General features: G+C 39.4%; 1 protein-coding gene across 4 annotated transcripts in view; it reads left to right on the top strand.

Moving 5' to 3' along the window:
* The window catches only part of akap6 (A kinase (PRKA) anchor protein 6), a 359,686-nt gene that overhangs the window by 330,639 nt on the left and 8,742 nt on the right, over positions 1 to 20,305 (top strand). For all 4 annotated transcript variants that reach the window (XM_048538018.2, XM_048538019.2, XM_048538021.2 and 1 more), the window contains one exon: positions 6,599 to 6,814. In XM_048538018.2, the coding sequence (XP_048393975.2) occupies positions 6,599 to 6,814 (216 nt within the window). The remainder of the gene's footprint in view (positions 1 to 6,598; positions 6,815 to 20,305) is intronic.

The following is a 20,305-nucleotide window of genomic DNA, read 5'->3' as shown; positions in this document are numbered from 1 at the left end:
TTCCTTTAGTTACTACCTTCTTACTGTACTCCTTACTACTCCTTAGAGGAAACATCCTTTTTATATCTGCTTTATTAATCCCCATCAGCATCTTAAATACCTCCATTAGATTTTCTTGCATTCTTCTAAGCTCCAGAGAATATAGGCCTAAACTGCCCAATCTCTCAGCATAAGTCAAACCCCTCTTGTCTGGAATCAATCCATTGAATCTCCTCTGAACTGTCTCTAATGCAACTTCATCCTATCAAGAAAGGCTGAGGGAATTGGGTCTGTTCTCATTGGAGAGAAGGAGGCTAAGAGGGGATTTAATAGAGACACACAAAATGATCAGAGGATTAGATAGAGTGGACAGTGAGAGTCTTTTTCCAAGGATGATGACTTCAGCTTGTACAAGGGGACATAGCTACAAATTGAAGGGTGATAGATTTAAGACAGATGTCAGAGGCAGGTTCTTTACTCAGAGAGTGGTAAGGGCGTGGAATGCCCTGCCTGCCAATGTAGTTAACTCAGCCACATTAGGGGCATTTCAACAGTCCTTGGATAAGCATATGGATAATGATGGAATACTGTAGGCGGAGGGGCTTAGATTAATTCACAGGTTGGCGCAACATTGAGGGCCGAAGGGGCTGTTCTGCGCTGTATTGTTCTTTGTTCTATGTTCTATGTTCTATCTGTACTCAAGAGGACGAAAATTGTATGCAATGCTCCAAGCACTGCAGTCTCACTAATGCCTTGTACAGTTGCAACAACATTTCCCTACTTTTATACTATACTGCACTCCTTTGGCAAGAAATGCAAAAATTGCATTTGCCTTCTTTATTAACTGCTATGCTTGCATATTGGTTTTCTATGATTCATACATGAGGACACCCAGATCCCTCTGCACCAAAGCAGACTGAAGTTTCTCTCCAATTAGATAACAAAGGTTTTGTGTTTATTGAGTTTTTTTATATTTTTTTCTATGTATTTGGAACAGAGCAATGACAGCTTCCTCTTTCAAGGAAATTATACTTCAATCATGGCTGGACTTGATTGCTTTTTTTTCATATTGAAGAAATGATTATTCAGAAGAGTTTTTTTATTCTTATGGTATTCACCTCAGCTTTCCGCTGCAAAAGAAATCTGTGGATCTAAAATTGTTGCTGAGTCTGAAATAGCGTGCTTCTAACTCAGGCACTGTATTGAAGTAAACCACATTTAGTTTCTCCAACTTTCAAGTAAGAATATATATGCAGCATTCTCCTGATGAATAGTCACTGGACTTGAAATGTTAACGATGTTTACTTCTCACAAATGCTGCCAGACCTGTTGAGCTTTTCCAGCAATTTCTGTTTTTGTTAGATGTCCAGCATCTGCAGTTCTTTGATTTGTCACATTATGTTTTTCTCCACTGAAACAGAACATTATAGGTTTGGGAACATAAAGAGTGAAAAAATTCAAAATTCCAGTTCCACTGATAATTCTCCTTGTCATAGGTAATATTTGGGGCATGTTTACTGGGTGAAGGATAAGAAAATAGCTCCAAGCAATTTTTGACTTTGGTTTGATACAGTTCTGTACAAATGTAGCAGTTTGATTTCTTTCAAGTTTTTGGATCTTTGTGTGAAAAAGAAACATGGCAGATGCAGCTGTAACTCCAATAGCTGTACGGGTTGCCTTCTGTTCAATAACAAGATTGGAGACTCTGATCCAGTTGAAAGGACGTGAGCCCGAACACAGGACCTGCAGACAGTGGATCAGCTCTCTCAGTATGTCTGTCCAGAAGTGTGTCAAGAGGCCCAAGTTTTCATTGCTGGGCACTGATGACTCCTGCAGAACAGGAAAAAGTTCTTCTCGATGGACCAGGAGACACATATTGCCAATGACCTACAAAAGTGCATATTACCTGAGCAACACATCCCAATGTCCCAACGTCTCTGCCTCTCACTGACACTGACGGAAAGCTTTTATTCTATACGCATACAGATGACATTACATTATGAAAATTTTTCTGTGAGGCAAAGTTCATTATTTGCCAGTACCACACTGAAGATACAACTGTACTTGTGCACATTCCCATCATTATGTTGCAACGTCCACTTTTTTTTTGAACAGTTGATTAAAAGTAGGAAAAGTTACTGCTTAAAACTGAAGAACGTGACTAAGAAGGCATTTGCAGTTTTCATAGAATTATAGAATCCCTACAGTGTGGAAAGAGGCCATTCAGCCCGTGGAGTCTACACTGACTCTCTGAAGAACATCGCACTGTCTACCCTATCACCCTCCATTTCACATGGCTATTCAACCTAGTCTGCACAACCCTGGACACTACAGGCAATTTAACATGGCCAATCTACACAACCTATACATCTTTGGACTGTGAGAGAAAAGTTGAGCACCTGGAGGAAATTCACACAAATGTGCAGACTTTACAAAAACAGTTGCCTGAGGGTGGAATCGAACCCAGTCCCCTGACACTGTGAGGCAATAGTGCTAACCACTGAACCACCATGTGAACCAGTTCCTGTATCACACTGCAAATTATATATTCAATGTTACCTTTGTGGAATGGTGGGGCAGAAGTCCACAGAACGCCGTACTACCACCATCAGCCTGTCATTTATGTTCAGGGCAGTTCTGCCCAGAGACAGTCCTTTGTTTGACTTTACAGATGATATTATTGTTGTCAGCTCCGGAGAGTTCTGCATTGTAACAATCACTTGATTGATTCCTGGCCAAGAGACTACAACCTTGTGAGTAGACAATATAGCAGAAACATTCAACTTTTGATGAGAAAGCATCAATCTGTCTCTCTGCCCCTTCTGTGTAGATAAATAAAACAAAATCTTTAGCAGCTATTTATCTCCCTCACCTCTCCTCTGCAAATCCCCTGCAGAATGGAGAAAGGGAAAATCAACTTCAGATATTCTGAAAAGGTGAATGAAAGACTGAAACTTGGTGTACACCCAGATACATGTCATCAGCAAAGTGTCAGAGATAAACAATGGGAATCAAAAGGAACCATAAAAAAAACTCATTGTTGTCCATGGTCTGAGCTGCTGCTATCAAAATGTGTTTCCTTGATTTTTTTTGTCTACCCTTTACATTCATGAATGTCCCCATGTGTAAATGAAAATTTTTAAAAGGAGTAAATTTTAAATTATATAGTCACAGAAAAGCAATTTGACTTGTCTACCTTTTGTCAACAGTTCAAAACAATCTGATTACAATAAACAAGATAATAAAATGTGAGGCTGGATGAACACAGCAGGCCAAGCAGCATCTCAGGAGCACAAAAGCTGACGTTTCGGGCCTAGACCCTTCATCAGAGAGGGGGATGGGGGGAGGGAACTGGAATAAATAGGGAGAGAGGGGGAGGCGGACCGAAGATGGAGAGTAAAGAAGATAGGTGGAGAGAGTGTAGGTGGGGAGGTAGGGAGGGGATAGGTCAGTCCAGGGCCTGTCCCTGGACTGACCTATCCCCTCCCTACCTCCCCACCTACACTCTCTCCACCTATCTTCTTTACTCTCCATCTTCGGTCCGCCTCCCCCTCTCTCCCTATTTATTCCAGTTCCCTCCCCCCATCCCCCTCTCTGATGAAGGGTCTAGGCCCGAAACGTCAGCTTTTGTGCTCCTGAGATGCTGCTTGGCCTGCTGTGTTCATCCAGCCTCACATTTTATTATCTTGGAATCTCCAGCATCTGCAGTTCCCATTATCTCTGATTACAATAAACAGTTAATTTCTTGTTAATGCAAAAAATGTTGGAGTTCATATTCTTTCAACTTGACTTAGATAGCAAGGCAGATTTGAGGAATTCAATGGTTTGACCAAATTTTCACATTTGAGACGGCTCTGGGAATAATTGGTCTCAGTTACCACTGCACTCCCCAGTGAGATGTGACAGTGTAGGTATTCGCATCTGAACGTCATCATATACAAGTGTTCTTGGGCACCTGGACGCGGTGCAAAGTTCACATGTTGCTGGTGAGTTCATTGTTTTTGATATTTAAATGAGTCTGCATACAAATATATATCTGCAGGTTACAAACACACACACAAGCATATTAATTAACACACATATGCATTTAGGCAAAAATGCCCTTGCTCCCACAGCAAAAAATCTGCCATTTACTTATTCTTCTGAAACACTGATTGGACCCAACTTGAGGTAAACATTTTTCAGACATACCTTGCCTAATCACAGTGTATGAAGTACTGTTCATTGTCAACTCTAGTTACCGTTACTGATTTGTATCCCAACCTCCTGCCCAAAGGCAACATGTGCAAAGCTTTCCCAAGTCAGCATTAACATTAAGTGCTAAGCTTTCTTGTTTGTTGCAATCAATGGGATTGCTGCTCTGAATGCAAGAGCTGAAGATACTGAGCTATCAAGAGAAGGAAACATTTGCCCCATCTCTAGTGAACTCTTTACTCTCAATATTGACCTAAACTCAAACAGGGAGCTTTAAAATGCACCTTGGTTAGTGCAGTCAGGAATAGTCAGGTTCATAATCTTCACCTGAACACCCTCCCCAGCTACCCCCACACAAAGGAAAACAAATAGACATGAATAAACAGTTATATATATATAAAGCAGAAGGAGAGTGATGTAAAATTACTTCAAAAATTTGATGCAGCTTCCGTGATGATTTGTGCCATTTTTGCTGCAGGCAGCTGCTTGGGTCATCATTAACGATAACATTATAGGCATTTCAGCTGCATGTGTGGGCAGTGCTCTCTGTAGGAGTGCATTGTCAACATAAACAGCCAACAATTTCAAGAGAAGTGCACTGTGGAACCCGGTTGCATAATGAATGAGGTGAATAACAGAATACTGCATGATAAAATTCACTGCAAGCCATGGTGGGCTGGGCACCATGAATCTCGTTAGACCAAACACTTTAATTAAAAATAGGAAAATTCCAAACCTTAGAGTAGAGTTTGTTTTCAAAGAAAGACTGTACGCAGTTAAGTTGACCAAAAGAGGAGAGCCATGCCACATTTTGAAAAATATACCTTGATGATTGATTTTTTTTTAAGAAACTCCTAACAAAATTTCAACTTGTTACATATTTTCATCCCTCTCAAATGACTACTGTGGAAAGACCCTGCCACAGAATCTTGACTATCAAAAACAGTAAGCATGTAGTTAGAGTGTCCTAAAGATCCATCGAAAAGTATTAGAGGTTGGATAGAGCGCACACTCAGTTCACAGTGATGTAATCTTATCGATAAAGCTTTGCGTGCAGTATGCTTCAAGGTGAAAAACAATATAAACTGAATTTCGTCTGATTCAACTCCTGGTTTGTGACATTGCTTGCAATAAATGATTTAGACTTATTATTAAGGAAGTAGGTTTCACCTTTAAGGAAACTTGAGGAACTGTGGATGGAAATACATTGCTGCCGAAAATGTAATAATACACGACAAAACTGCATTTGGCAATAAATAAATGGGAATTTATCATCTATCTTATTTAAAATTCAGAAATGTTAAAGGTATGTGATTCTGTTAGGTAGAATTCCATTATTTCTACAGTATTACAGATTTATGGAAATTTGAAATATTGAAAATATGCAATATATCAACAAATAGAATATATCCGTAAGATGTCTCCCTACTTTATGTATAACTCAACAGATTTTGCCAAGGATTTGAGCAATCATTCTGTGAGCTTTCATTTTGCGGATGGCTTAAGTGGATTGAGAGTTAGTTACCAAGATAATTCTTTACATACTGTACCAATAATCCAAATACATATTACTGATTGAGCTTCTTGTTTTAGTCCACCAAACATAAAACATGATGTTTTCTTGAAGATAAATATTGTGCATGTATTGAATTGGTTGATTTTTCTTTTCCTGCCTTACTGCTGGTTAATTTATTCTGACTGGAGTAACCTTAACTGAATGAAATATTACTCTTTTATTTTGCATTCTAATCAGTGATTGTGCTTTCAAATTATTTTGGCTAGAAAATTTAGCCTATTACTATTTCCAATGATCTCTACATAGCTATATAATCAGATTGTACTTTCCTGCAACGAATCATTTCACAAGTCAAAAATAAACACAATATACATGAGTCATCATTTAACAGTTGCTGGCAATGTGGCATAATCTTGAATTAATATAAGTATAAAGCCTAACTATGTTCGTCTGCAAAGACCATTCTGTCTTACATGGAATATTAACACAATTAAACAGATATCTGGTTTAATAGTCATTGGTTCGATTACAATACCCCTTTAAATCTGAGCAATGTTTGTGCCTGTGGCCAGTGCCTAATCCATTGCATTCTGAAACCAACAGTGTGTCCAAAATGGTAAATGTCTTCATATTTTTGTGCTTTTGTCTCTGCCGTTTGTACTCCTAGTCCAGTCAACAGTTCTCCCTACTCCTCTCCTCACCCCTAAAGTTTCACTTTGGAGTGGCACCAGGTGTGAAGTGTAAAAATATGGGGTCAACAGGAAAAATAGGTTTGAGAAGCAGCATGTATTAGATGAGTGTTGGCGTATAAAACCTTTATTCATTTTCATCATGTGGAATTATTTTAAGCATATTGACCTAAATTGTTCAATATTAAAATTGACACTAATTATGATGATTTGCTTTTAGTCACTATGTGCTGAAATTAAACAACGTCGACGTGGCATAATATCCGTATTACGATTATGCCAACGACTCGTTGATGACACAGATGCCAGCTGTTCAGAAGCTGATCGTCAGTCAATGCAACTTATTATTGTGAACTTGGAAAGAAGATGGGAAGCTATAATAATGCAAACTGTCCAGTGGCAGAACAGACTGCAAAAACAACTAGGAAAAGATGAGGTAAGAATTTAGTACCTGCCATGTATATGTAATAAAAAGATAGGAAAGTGGGAAGTTACAAAATTGAAAAGATACTTCAGTCCATTCACCTGATATACATAATCTTCCTTTGCTCAACCTCTCAAATATGCATTCAATTCTCAGTTAAACTTCTCTATTACCTATTTATACAACACTGTATAAAAGATACAATAATAAATCAAAAGAAATATAGAAATTCAAACATTCATTGTCTAACCAAACTAAAGAAGGATCAGGAAAAATGTTTTTAAAAATTATCTTTCCTCCAATCCATGCCTGTCCCAGCTATATATCTTCAAGCAGCAGAATAGATGCCATCAGTAGTGCTCTTTGTTCAGTACGCAAGAAAGCTTGCCTTAGCAATACACAATGAGATGCTTCTTCAGCAGTGTTTCTCAGCCAGATAACTTGCCTGAAATAGCAAACTGGACTCCTACAGGAAGCCCCAGTTGTCAATAATAATCAAGACCATATTCAAATTTGGGTGTTCTAGTTCAAGGTTTGGTGCTGCAGTGCGTAGGATATCAAATTACTGAGATATTAGCTTTTGATCTCCTCAATGTTCATTGTATACATATGAAATATATCAATACAGGATCCTTAAGTTTTACATCTATTGAAGGCAAAGTGAAACCAAGATTAAGTTTCTTTCTACGCAGTTTCCAGCTACATTCTCATCAATTCAGAACAGCTGAAATATTGTTACCTTTTAATATCCTTCCAGAACCAGCGAATGAAGTGAGATTGTGTCAAATGAATGCTGGATGGAAACAATGCAGCATAGCCAAGTACGTAACATAAGAGAAGGAACTGTTAGGGAATATTAGAAAAAAAAATGTTCATAAAAGAAAGAAGCATTACTAACAAGAGAAAATAACACAGACAAATCACGAGCTAAATGACCAAATGACAGACAGGTTGATGTTAGCAAACAACAACCAACATCATGCTGTAAATTAATACTTTTTTTACAACTCAGTAGCAGATCAGGTATGTATAGTGTAATGTTTAACAAAGGCCTCTGTTCTTATATAATGGATGATTACAGCCTTTGAATGTTGGAATATCTGAATTGTTTAACAGGCTGTAGTAAATATAGTTTATTTATACCTTTGTTTTTGGCACTCAGTTTAATTGAGCAATAGCAGATCAGGGTTAGAGTTTAATGTAAAATTAAGAAACAAAATTAATTTAATTCAATCGACTGCAAGGAGAAAGCCAATGGGGAAGATTTCCACTCTGTGTTATTTGTTGTAAATGGCTTTATCACTACATAATGCATAAGATGAAAACCTTCCCAACAAGTTTCTGCTTTATGGGAGAATTAAATATTGCTGTATTTTTGAAGAATTTTGTTTTTGCAGAACATGTAACAATCTGGGTTTATAACTTGTAGAATTTTTCAACATTTTGAGAAAATTGATTGATGCAGGAACTACATTACTTCTGATGGCCAAAAAGTCTTTTGCAGTTCTATTTTTTTGTTGTGTGGAGTCAGCCAGACATTGATTCCATTGTGATTTGAAATGCAATTGCCTCAAAGGGCTCATTCTGAGTTTAACTTCCTTTTGTTTGGTGCTGTAGCTAATTGACAACTTCAGGTTAAATTTGCTGTTCCATTGTTCTTTTGGTAATATTTGCAAATAAAACATATCATGAAAACCTAGTGTTAAGAGCCTGCAAAAATATAAGAACCTGAAAATAAACTTGCCAATCCATCACAAATGGCAATTCATTCAGTTTATCAGGTACAATGTTAGATTATGATCTTGCTAAATCTAAATCCTATTCACATTTCTATTTTAATAGGGAGGTGATGGCCTCATGGCATTATCGCTGGACTGTTAATCCCGAGACCTACTTAACATTCTGGGCACCCTGGTTTGAATCCCACTATGGTAAATGGTGGAATTTGAACTCAATAAATATCTGGAATTAAGAATCTAATTATGACCATGAAGCCATTGTTGATTGTTGGGAAAAATCCAATTGGTTCACTAATGTCCTTTCGGGAAGGAAACTGCCATCCTTACCTGGTCTGGCTGACATGTGACCCAGACTTACAGTAATGTGGTTGCCCTCTTAACTTAACTGCCCTCTGGACAATAAATGCTGCCTAGTTAGTGGCACCCACTTCCCATGAATGAATATAAAAAAGTAACCATCTTATTTACAGATAACAAAGTGTGGAGCTGGATGAACACAGCTGGTCAAGCAGCATCTTAGGAGCACAAAAGCTGACGTTTCGGGCCTCGATCCTTCATCAGAGAGGGGGATGGGGAAAGGGTTCTGAAATAAATAGGGAGAGAGGGGGAGGTGGACTGAAGATGGAGAGAAAAGAAGATAGGTGGAGAGGAGAGTGTAGGTGGGGAGGTAGGGAGCGGATAGGTCAGTCCAGGGAGGACGGACAGGTCAAGGAGGTGGGATAAGGTTAGTAGGTAGGAAATGGAGGTGCGACTTGAGGTGGGAGGAGGGGATGGGTGAGAGGAAGAACAGATTAGGGAGGCGGGGGCAAGCTGGGCTGGTTTAGGGATGCAGTGGGGGGAGGCGATGAGCTGGGCTGGTTTTGGGATGCAGTGCGGGAGGGGGAAATTTTGAAGCTGCAAGGGTGAAAAATAAGGCAAATAAAGTGAAAGCTCCCGAAATGACAGAAGAGATAAAGAATAAAATAATGCAGAGAAAGGAGTATATATGATAGGTATCAGGTACAAAAAAACAAATGAGAACCATGCTGAACATAATAAAATCTGAGTGGAAGTGAAAGAAGGAAGAAGAGAAACAAAGATCGAGTATAATAGGGGCCTTCTTGTGGCACAGTGGTAGCATATGTCCTGCTGGACCGGGAGGCCCACATTCAAGTCCCATCTGCTCCACAGGTGGTTAGAAAAATGGGTTAAATAAAAAAAAAGAGACTATAGGTAACTAGCAGAAAGCTCTTCTATAGTGCAATGGAATTCATGGTTTCAAAAAATGTAATTTTTTCATACAGGCAATAATTGAAAAGGGAAATCCAGATTAAATAACTCTATGGAGACCAGAATTCCAACACCAAGTCACCATTTGTCCACACATGAACAATCCTTGACTATAGTACGCGCTCATCCGCTAGAGTGTAAATATCCCTAACATTCAACCTTTTTATGTCAGCCAAGGTTCCCTGATTGGACCAGATTAACAGCCCCAATCAGAGAATTCATAGTCTACGAGACAAACTCTCTCAGTTGCTTAGGAAGCTAAGACTGAAACTAAAATTGGAAACCAGCTTCTGACGAGACTGAAATTGATTGAAATCGCATAAATAGGGATTCAGAGCTATTAGAGCTTAGATTACAATTGCAGTGTTGTAGTACAGGTAGGTTGAAGAAGTCAGAGGCCATAAGCAAACAAATGTTAGATCCATTTCTACATGACGGTCTCACATGTATCATTCTTTCAGGTAACGATATAGTCTATAGATATTTTTAGAACATAAATGTCATCGGTCAGTACTCCAGGTTGGATGTGGACACCTCCCCATTGGCCAGCATGCTTCCAGAGCTCATTAGGGGTCAATTTAGTACAATCCAGAGTTTATGGGACACAGCTCATATTCTTATTCAATTGTATGGGCTCCTTTGTTCTTCACATTCATAGTTGGTGACAGAGGGAACCCCTATCTAAAATTGCCCTCAGGTGAATTAAATAGATAATAGACCTCTCCCTAATTCTTGTGATCTTGTTTTGTGCCAACTTGTCCTGCGTATGCAGGTTACATTAGAAGAACACACAAAGATTTGTGCTTCTATTCTTGAATGAAGCAATTGGGAAAACCACTAGGGAAGACTTGGCAGTCCTGTTCCTGTAGTAGGGTAGTGTAGACCTGTGCCAACAGTAAGAGAGATGTGAATGAAAGTCTTACTCTTTCATCTTGCCATGACCTGAGTGCAAAGCTGATGGTGCATTCCTCTCTCCACTGCCACCAGTGTTTACTTGGGTATCCAGGAGTCATTACATGGGGAAAGGTCTTCCATTCTGCCCAACCAGTAACTTCTCAGAACCATTTACAAAATATTAGGCTAAAGTATTCTCAGCAATCTTCAGCCAGTAGAGCCAAGCAGATGATATATCTTGGCAACTTCCAGTAGTCCCAGCATTACTGACACAAGTCTTCAGCCAATTCGATTCACTCTATATTATATCAAGAAACGGATGGAGGCACTGGACACCACAGAGGCTATGGGCCATAACAACATTCCAGTACTGAAGACCATGCTCCAGAACTTGCATTCAATTAGCCAAGCTCTTCCACAATGATTACAACTCTGGTATCTACCGGACAATGTATTAAATTATCCAGGTATGTCCTTGACAAAAAAAAATGTGATAAATCCAACCTAGCCAATTCCTGCCCCTTTTGCTCATCAGTAAAATGATGGAAGGTGCTATCAAGCAGCACCTGCTCAGCAATAACCTGTTCACTGATGTCCAGTTGGGGTCCTGCCAGGGACACTCAGTATCTGGCCTCATTACAATCTTTGTTCATACATGGACAAAACAGCTGAATTCCAGGGGTGAAATGAAAGTGACAGCCCTTTGCATCCACGCTGCATTCAACCGAGTGTGACACTAAGGAGCCCTGGAAAAACTGGAATCAATGGGTACCGGCTGCTCTTTGCTGGTTGGAGGTCAGCCTTCTTAGCTCCAAGATGTCTCTGCAGGAGTTCCTCAGTGATGTGCCCTGGCCCAACCATCTTCGGCTGCTTCATTAATGACCTTCCCTCCATCATAAGGCCAGAAGTGAGGATATTCACTGATAATTTCACAATGTTCAGCACCATTCATGACTCCTTAGATGCTCAAGCAGTCCATGTTCAACTGCAACAAGTACTGAACAATACCTAGGCTTGGGCTGACAAGTGGCAAGTCACATTCATACTACACAAATACCAAGCTATAACCATCTCTAATAAGGGATGATCTCATAGATGTCCTTTCATATTCAATGGTGATACTATCACTGGTTCCCTGACTATCAACATCATTGAGTTACCATTGACCAGAAGCTCAACTGGGCTTGCCATAAACACAGTGGCTACAACAGCAGGTGAGAGGCTAGAAATACTGAGGCAAGTAGCTCACTTGCTAACTCCCCAAAGCCTGTCCATCATCTGCAAGGTACAACTCAGGGGTCTGGGAGAATACTGTTCACTTGTCTGGATGGATACAGTTCCAACAACATTCCAAACATTTGACACCATCCAGGACAAAGCAGCTTGATTGGTTCCACACCCATATGCATCCACTCTCTCCCCTGCCAATGCCCAGTAGCAGCAGCAAAATGCACTGAAGAAATTCACCAAGGCTCCTTAGACCGTGCCTTCCAAAACCATGCCCACTTCCATCTAGACTGACAAGAGCAGCAAATGCATAGGAATACCACCACTGGCAAGTTCCCCTCTAAGCCACTCACTGTCCTGACCTTGTCCATCCCAGTCCAACATGGCATCTCCACATCATGTTTTCTTTAGAGTAGAAAGCTAAGCAGTGAGCTAATTAAAGTGTATGAAATTATAAGAGACATGGGTAGGATGATGAGGAAGCAACTGTTCCCTCTTAGTTGAAGCAACATGCTTTCTTGACTTGAACTATAACATGGTTCTTTTCCTGTTTTCCTGGGTCAAAATCATGGCACCCGCTCTCTAACATCACTGTTTACAAAGGGTCTGTTAATTCAATTGACTGGCTGCTTTGTCATGCAAGGTAACATCAACAGCATGGGTTCAATTCCCACACCGATTGAAGTTACCATGAGGGACGCCCATTCTCAATCAATGATCCTCAAATCACCACCAGTCGTCTCTCTCCAATGAGACAGCATACTGGAACTATGAAAAGTTTACCTCATTTTTTAGTTAGCACAATCATGATAAATTTCAAACAATTTTGACAAATAAATTCCATCAATTTCTCCATGATTCTTTAAATTTTGTTTGCAAATCATGAACATTGAACAATTCAGTAAGTTATCATTCACAAACAGTTCAGTATATGCTGTGGATGAACTTAATTCAAAATAATTAAACCAAGGAAACTCTATAAAAAAACCTATTGTTGTCTCATGCAAATATTGTCAAATACCACAAATAAAAAGTGAGAGTCATCAAAAAAATCCCAATTTTTTGATTTAAAGATTCAAGTCATGAACAAAACAGGATCTTTTTAGATTGTTCTAGGTATCTGGTCAATAGAATGATCAATGTGGATGACATCTCAACGACGTTGTTTGGGTAACTGAACCATTTGTGTTGCTGGATGTAATTTCATTACTGAAGACAACTGATAACTTGTTAATGTAAGTCACCAAGTTCATTACGCCAGCAGAAAATGCAAGAGGACTGCCATTACTTAAAGGATGTTTACATCTCTTAAATGAACTGTGCACCTTTTAATTGCTCAACATTAGAAGTTTGTTGCACTGCCCTTGAAGAGCCTTACAGCAGCTGGGTCACCTGCGTTTATTTATATTCACTCATGGAGTGTGGGCACCATTGCCTGACCCTTAATTAATTGACAGTCCATAGTTGCCCTTCAGAAGATGATGGTGAGCTGCCCTCTTGATCCGATGTAATACTCAAAAGCCCTGTCATTCATTGAATACTCCCTTGACTTGTTACTTCTGTGCATCACCTGACAATTTTTAGGGTTAACTTCCATCTAATATTGATCTGGTAATCTGACCACTTATCTATATCTTCCTGCAACTGAATATTATCTTCCTCACTCACCACATTGCCAAACTTCATGTCATCCAACAACTTACTTATCATCCATCCGACATTCTTCTCTATATTGTATGAACAACAAGAGACCCAGCACTGATCTCTGTGGTATATCACAGCCTCTATCACCTATAACTAAGCCAATTTTGAATCCATCTTGCCAAGTTACCCTGGATACCTGATCAATTGTAACCTGCAGGATGGAGGGGTAGAACAATTCTGTAGAAGACTCATCAGATTCAAAACATTAACTCTATTTCTTTCACCACAGATGCTGTCAAACCAGCTGATTTTCTCCAACATTCTGTGCGCTTGTTTCAGCGTAGTGGAAGTTCTGGAATATGTGGTTTAAATATAATTTGCCAGTGATTAGTCTGAGCTTGAATATTGTCCAGGTATAAAGACACAGACTGCTTCAGTGCTGACGAATTGTGAATGGTAAAATTTTCCATGCACATGTCCATTTCTGACCTTATAATCAATGGGAAGGCATTGAAGAACTCCCGCAGTCATGCCCTATGACTGAAATGAATGGCCGACAAAGACGACTTTGTCTTGGTATGTCTGCAACCTTTTGAGTTTCATCACTATGTTTGGACAAGGCTGTAATTTTTTTTCAATTATTCACTCATGGGATATGGGCATGTCTGGCTAGGCCAGCATTTATTGTTTATCTCTAATTGCCCAGAAGATGGCTCTGTGTCAACCACATTGCTGTGGGTCTGGAGTTGCATGTAGGCTAGACCAGGTAAGGATGACAAATTTATTTCCCTGAAGGAATTAGTGAATCAGACGGGTTTTTCCGACAGTCAACAACAGCTTCATGATAATCGTTTGACGCTTAACTTCAGATTCTTTATTGAATTCAAATTACACAATTTTCTGTGGCAGGATTTGAACCCAGGTCCCTGGAACATTAATTGTGTTTCTAGATTAATGCCACTGGACCATTGTCCCCACTTCATTGTTTGGACCCATCTAGTCAAATTAGACTTCTCTAATGAAATCAGGAATTGCAAGGGACAACTTAAACTAAGCACCACAGAATAAGTTATTGTTGAGGAAATGCTACTTGATAGCACTGTCAATGACCGTTTCTATCATTTTGCTGATGATTAAAAGTAGACCAATGGAGCAGTAATTGGCCAGGTTGGATTTGAGTTTTCTGTGGACATGATATTCCTTGGCAATTTCCCACATTGTTAGGTATATTTCACTGTTATAGATGTACTAGAACAACTTGACTAGAGCTGCAATTAGTTAGGGAGCACAAGTCTCCAGTACAGCTGCCAGAATGTTAGGGACCGTAGGCTTTGTAACATGCAGTGCCTTTCAGTATTTTCTTCATATTTAGTGGAGTTAAAACAACAAGCTGAACCCCAATTTCTGTGAGCCTGGAGACCTCAGGAGAAGGTTGAAATAAATTATCCTTGTTACCTCTCGCTGACGTGATTGCAAAGCCTTTTCTTTTGTCCTGAAGGCTGTAACTTCATATCTTTGGAGATGGGAAAATTTGTGGAGACCCTCCTCCAGTCAGTTGTTTAATTGTCAATGACTATTCATGATTGGGTATGGCAGTACTGTGGGGTTTTGGAATGATTCACACATGCTGGCAGAGCTGCATCTGTTGCTTTTATTTTAATTAAACATGATTGTCTTTAATGTGTTCCTTTTAATAAATTAGTGCAAAGCCTTAATGAATCTACATTTGTCCAAGTGACTTTATTTTGTCCCAACTAACTTCCCTAAAATCTTTTCCACTACCATGATTAAATTCACTAGACTGTAGTTGCTGAGTGCAGTCCCCCAGTGCTATTACTCTGTCTAAGGATGCTTGGAAAATTACGGTTAAAACTGTTACAACTTCCGTCCTTATTTCTTCTAGTGTTCTTGGATGCAACCCACCTGATGCTGTGACTTATTAACTTCAAGTAAAACCAATCTTTCTACTCCTCCTTTATTTATTTAGCCCACACTGTGTCTCAACTATGCCCTCTTCCATCATGACTTTGAAGCATCTTCTTCTTCAGTAAAGACAAAGTATTCATTTCATAACTCAGTCATTCCCTTTGTCTCCATGTGTTGATCCAGTTTCCTCCCAAATTAGAAACTGAAAGGACTGTGGATGCTGTAAATCAAGAACAAAAACAAAGTTGCTGGGAAAAGCTCAGCAGGTCTGGCAGCATCTGGGAAGGAAAAAATAGAGTTAGTGTTTCAGGTTTGGTGACCCTTTCTCAGAACTGAGTAACCCCTTCACAGATGCTGCCAGACCTGCTGAGCTTTTCCAGCAACCTTGTTTTTAGTCCTCCCTAATTAGCCCCACTTCTCCTTTTAATGTTTTTTTTTGCTGTTCTGTGTCAGTAGAAAACCTTTGGATTCATGGTGCCTTTGAACCTCTTCCTATTTACTTCCATTCTTTTATCTCCTTTTTCACTTCCATGGAGCATTTTCCATTTTCAGTCTGATTCTCACTTGTATTATCAATCTGGCAACAACTATACACATTATATTCCTCTATCACCTTACTCCTTTTCTCTTTCATTATCTAGAGAGCCAGGCTGTGGTTACACTGTATTTGCCTCTTGAGAATATACTTCAGCTGCATCCAAGTCTCCTTATTACAGTGGACCCATCACTCTGTTGTAGATATGCATAACATTCTTTGATTCCATACTACCTGGGGTAGATTTGTCCTTGCACCAATAAAATCAGCTTTCCTCAATTCATAATTTTTACCGTTTTTCCTAATTTTTGTTGCTTTTATTTAGCTTATCTAAATCTACTATCGTCACTGTGGTGTTCCGCAGTTGTTGCAAATATAACAGTTGCAATAGCTTTTACAATAGTTGCAAATATTTATCATCAGTAATTCCTTACATTGTAAATCTTCATGTAGCTGAAAATATGCCAAGGTATTATCTGTGTTTTCTGGTTTATGTTAAAGCCTAAATGAGTGAATCAAGAAAAATATTACACTTTGCGAGGAATTAAGAAAACTGTTAAGAAAGCTCGAAAGAGAATAGTTCACAAGAAACCTATATTGTGCTTTTTCTTTTTCAAAAAATAATTCTACTGTGGTAGTGGAACATTTTTGAAATTGTCACGTCATTATGACAAGTAGATTGGGAGCTTTTAATTTTTCTTCGTCAAATTGTGTGATTTTGAGTTGTATGCCAATAATATTGCAGCATCTGTGAATTTACTGCTGGATTCATATGGCTATTTATTTACAAACTTAGTCAGCAAATGAAACCATTATAAATAATGGCTTACGACTGACATTATTTTAAAGATGCATGATTCCATTTTACCTTGATGTAAAGTGCAATAAACATTGATGGGCAGTATTCACAAAGTGACTGCTTGAACTTCAAAATGGGAAATATGGTGATTGCCCAAAGTCTTCTATTTCTCATTAGCTTATATTTATTCTCACTGTGGAAAGTTGGTTGAATGTGGTCAACTACAATCTCCACCAACAAATGTGCCTTTTGAAGAGTTTATAACATTCGTTTTTCAAACAGTCAACACAATTGTATGTAATATGAATTACTGATTGTAATCGCTATATTTTTACATTTATAATGCACTTTATCTGTAAATAAATTTATATCAAAATAAAAAAAATACAATTTCAATCATATATGCAAAATCATCAGATGCTATCAGCTGTTTTTTCCGATCTTTACTATTTTAAAATCATCCAACTTAGTGATCTATTCCATCTTTTACACTGACAGATCTATTAGGCAGGCAGTCCTTACAGGAATAGTGCCAGATGACTGGAGGATAGCAAATGTGGTTCCCCTGTTCAAGAAGGGGAGTAGAGACAACCCTGATAATTATAGACCAGTGAGCCTTACCTCAGTTGTTGGTAAAGTGTTGGAAAAGGTTATAAGGGATAGGATTTACAATCATCTAGAAAAGAATACATTGATTAGGGATAGTCAGCACGGTTTTGTGAAGGGAAGGTCGTGCCTCACAAACCTTATTGAGTTCTTTCAGAAGGTGACCAAACAGGTAGATGAGAGTAAACTGGTTGATGTGGTGTATATGGATTTCAGCAAGGCGTTCTATAAGCTTCCCCACAGTTGGCTATTGTGCAAAATGCGGAGGAATGGAATTGTGGGAGATATAGCAGTTTGGATGGGAAATTGGCTTGCTAAAAGAAGACAGAGGGTGGTAGTTGATGGGAAATGTTCATCCTGGAGACCAGTTACTGGTGGTGTACCGCAAGGGTCGGTGTTGGGTCCACTGTTGTTTGTCATTTTTATAAATGACCTGGATGAGGGCGTAGAAGGATGGGTTAGTAAATTTGCAGATGACACTAAGGTCGGTGGAGTTGTGGATAGTGATGAAGGATGCTGTAGGTTGCAGAGAGACATAGATAAGCTGCAGAGCTGGGCTGAGAGGTGGGAAATGGAGTTTAATGCAGACAAGTGTGAGGTGATGCACTTTGGTAGGAGTAACCAGAAGTCAAAGTACAGGGCTAATGGTAAGATTCTTAGCAGTGTAGATGAGCAGAGAGATCTCGGTGTCCATGTACACAGATCCTTGACAGTTGCCACCCAGGTTGACAGGGCTGTTAAGAAGGCATACAGTGTTTTAGCTTTTATTAATAGAGGGATCGAGTTCCGGAAACAAGAGGTTATGGTGAAGCTGTACAAAACTCTGGTGCGGCCGCACTTGGAGTATTGTGTACAGTTCTGGTCACCGCATTATAAGAAGGATGTAGAAGCTTTGGAAAGGGTGCAGAGGAGATTTACTAGGATGTTGCCTGGTATGGAGGGAAGATCTTACAAGGAAAGGCTGAGGGACTTGAGGCTGTTTTCATTAGAGAGAAGAAGGTTGAGAGATGACTTAATTGAGACATATGAGATAATCAGAGGGTTAGATAGGGTGGATAGGGAGAGCCTTTTTCCTAGTATGGTGACGGCGAGCACGAGGGGGCATAGCTTTAAATTGGTGAAAGATATAGGACAGATGTCAGAGGTAGTTTCTTTACTCAGAGAGTAGTAAGGGAATGGAACGCTTTGCCTGCAACGGTAGTAGATTCGCCAACTTTAGGTACATTTAAGTCGTCATTGGACAAGCATATGGACGTACATGGAATAGTGTAGGTTAGATGGGCTTGAGATCGGTATGACAGGCCGGCACAACATCGAGGGCCGAAGGGCCTGTACTGTGCTGTAATGTTCTATGTTCTATGTTCCTTTGACCACAGCCCTATTGTCATGTTTGGAAGCATGTGATGTTACTTCTTCTAGAATATTGATCTTCTTGAAATGTTTTACCACAAACTCGAAGTTATTGAAAAGAATAAACTGAAAGGCTTGTGCTCTTTGCTCTGGATGGTTTAACTGCCTCCAGAGCTTCCTGTTCTAACTATGTGAAGGCCTGGATGCTTGCTGGTTTTCTTCCTTTCTGTCATTATGGATCATGTTGTCCTGTGAAAGGAGAGGGATTGTAAATGAGTAGCTTTTGAAAGGAAATATTCATTTGTGTGGGGCTTCTTTGTAATGTGTAGATGCTGAGAGGGAGAAGAAAGAAGCTGTAGATGGAATGAAATAGTGTCTGTGTGAAGAATATGGTTTAACCATGCAGTGAGAAAGCAGTCATCAGTGAAGGTTATTGTTTGACATTTGCTACCAGGTGAATGCTATTCAAGCCTGTTGTTACAGCAGCAAGCAAAGAACTCTTATGGCATCATGGTAGTGTCCCAACTTCTGGGTCAGAAGGTTCAGATTCAAGTCCCACTGCCCAGACATGTGTCATAACAGGTCGAAACCTGTTTGAATAAAAAGGAGACAAGCAACAAGTTTAGCAACTGGAATGAGAAAACCGGAATGTAACGTGCTGTTAAAACAGAGACTTGAGCATATGTATTCATCATTGCCGCTCCAGTCAGGTTACTGAATTACTTAAATATTTGAATCCAGATCCTGTGGTGACATGCCATGAGTTCACTACCATTTTACAATCTGTCATAAAATTTGTAATTGCAGCTACTTTCCATCAAATTAGGAGGGATCAGGAGAGATTTGATAGGAGAAACTGTTCCTATTAGTGGAAAGATCAGAATTGGAGAACACAGAATTAAAGCAATTGACTAATGGAAAACAATGCCCAAGAGTGTGGTTGGAGCAAGTTCAACAGAGGCAGTCAAAAGGCAATTGATCATTGTCTGAAAACGAAATATTTGCATGGTGACAGGGCTGTGGATGGGGAGGGGGTGTGGAGTGATGGATAGGTGAATTGCTCCTGCAGGATAGCATAGACACAACTGAATGGCTTCGTGTGCTATGACCATTCCATTATTCTTTAATATCCCATTTTTGTCCTCTCCTCTTGAATGAGGACCTGAGCAACAATATGACTTGTTTTTTTTAATTTTGTATCCTTAATGTAATAAGATATTTCCACGTGCTTTCCAGCAACCTTATAAAACAAAACATAACACTGAGCTGCATGGAGACATGTGATCAAAGGTGTGGGTTTTAAAGAATGTTGTAAAGGAGAAACTAGAAGCAGAGATGTTTAGGGACGGCATTCCAGAACTTTGAATGAACATTGCTGAGGACAATGCCATAAATTACGGAGGGATTAAAATCAGGGTACTGAAGAGGCTGAAATTGGATGAATGCAGAATACACAGAGGGTTGTGAGTCTGGAGGAAATTGCAAAACTAAGGTGGTAAGAGGCCAAAAAATGA

The sequence above is a fragment of the Stegostoma tigrinum genome, chromosome 10, assembly GCF_030684315.1.
Source record: "Stegostoma tigrinum isolate sSteTig4 chromosome 10, sSteTig4.hap1, whole genome shotgun sequence".
Classification (NCBI taxonomy): Eukaryota; Metazoa; Chordata; class Chondrichthyes; order Orectolobiformes; family Stegostomatidae; genus Stegostoma; species Stegostoma tigrinum.
This window is presented reverse-complemented; position numbering and strand designations above follow the sequence as displayed.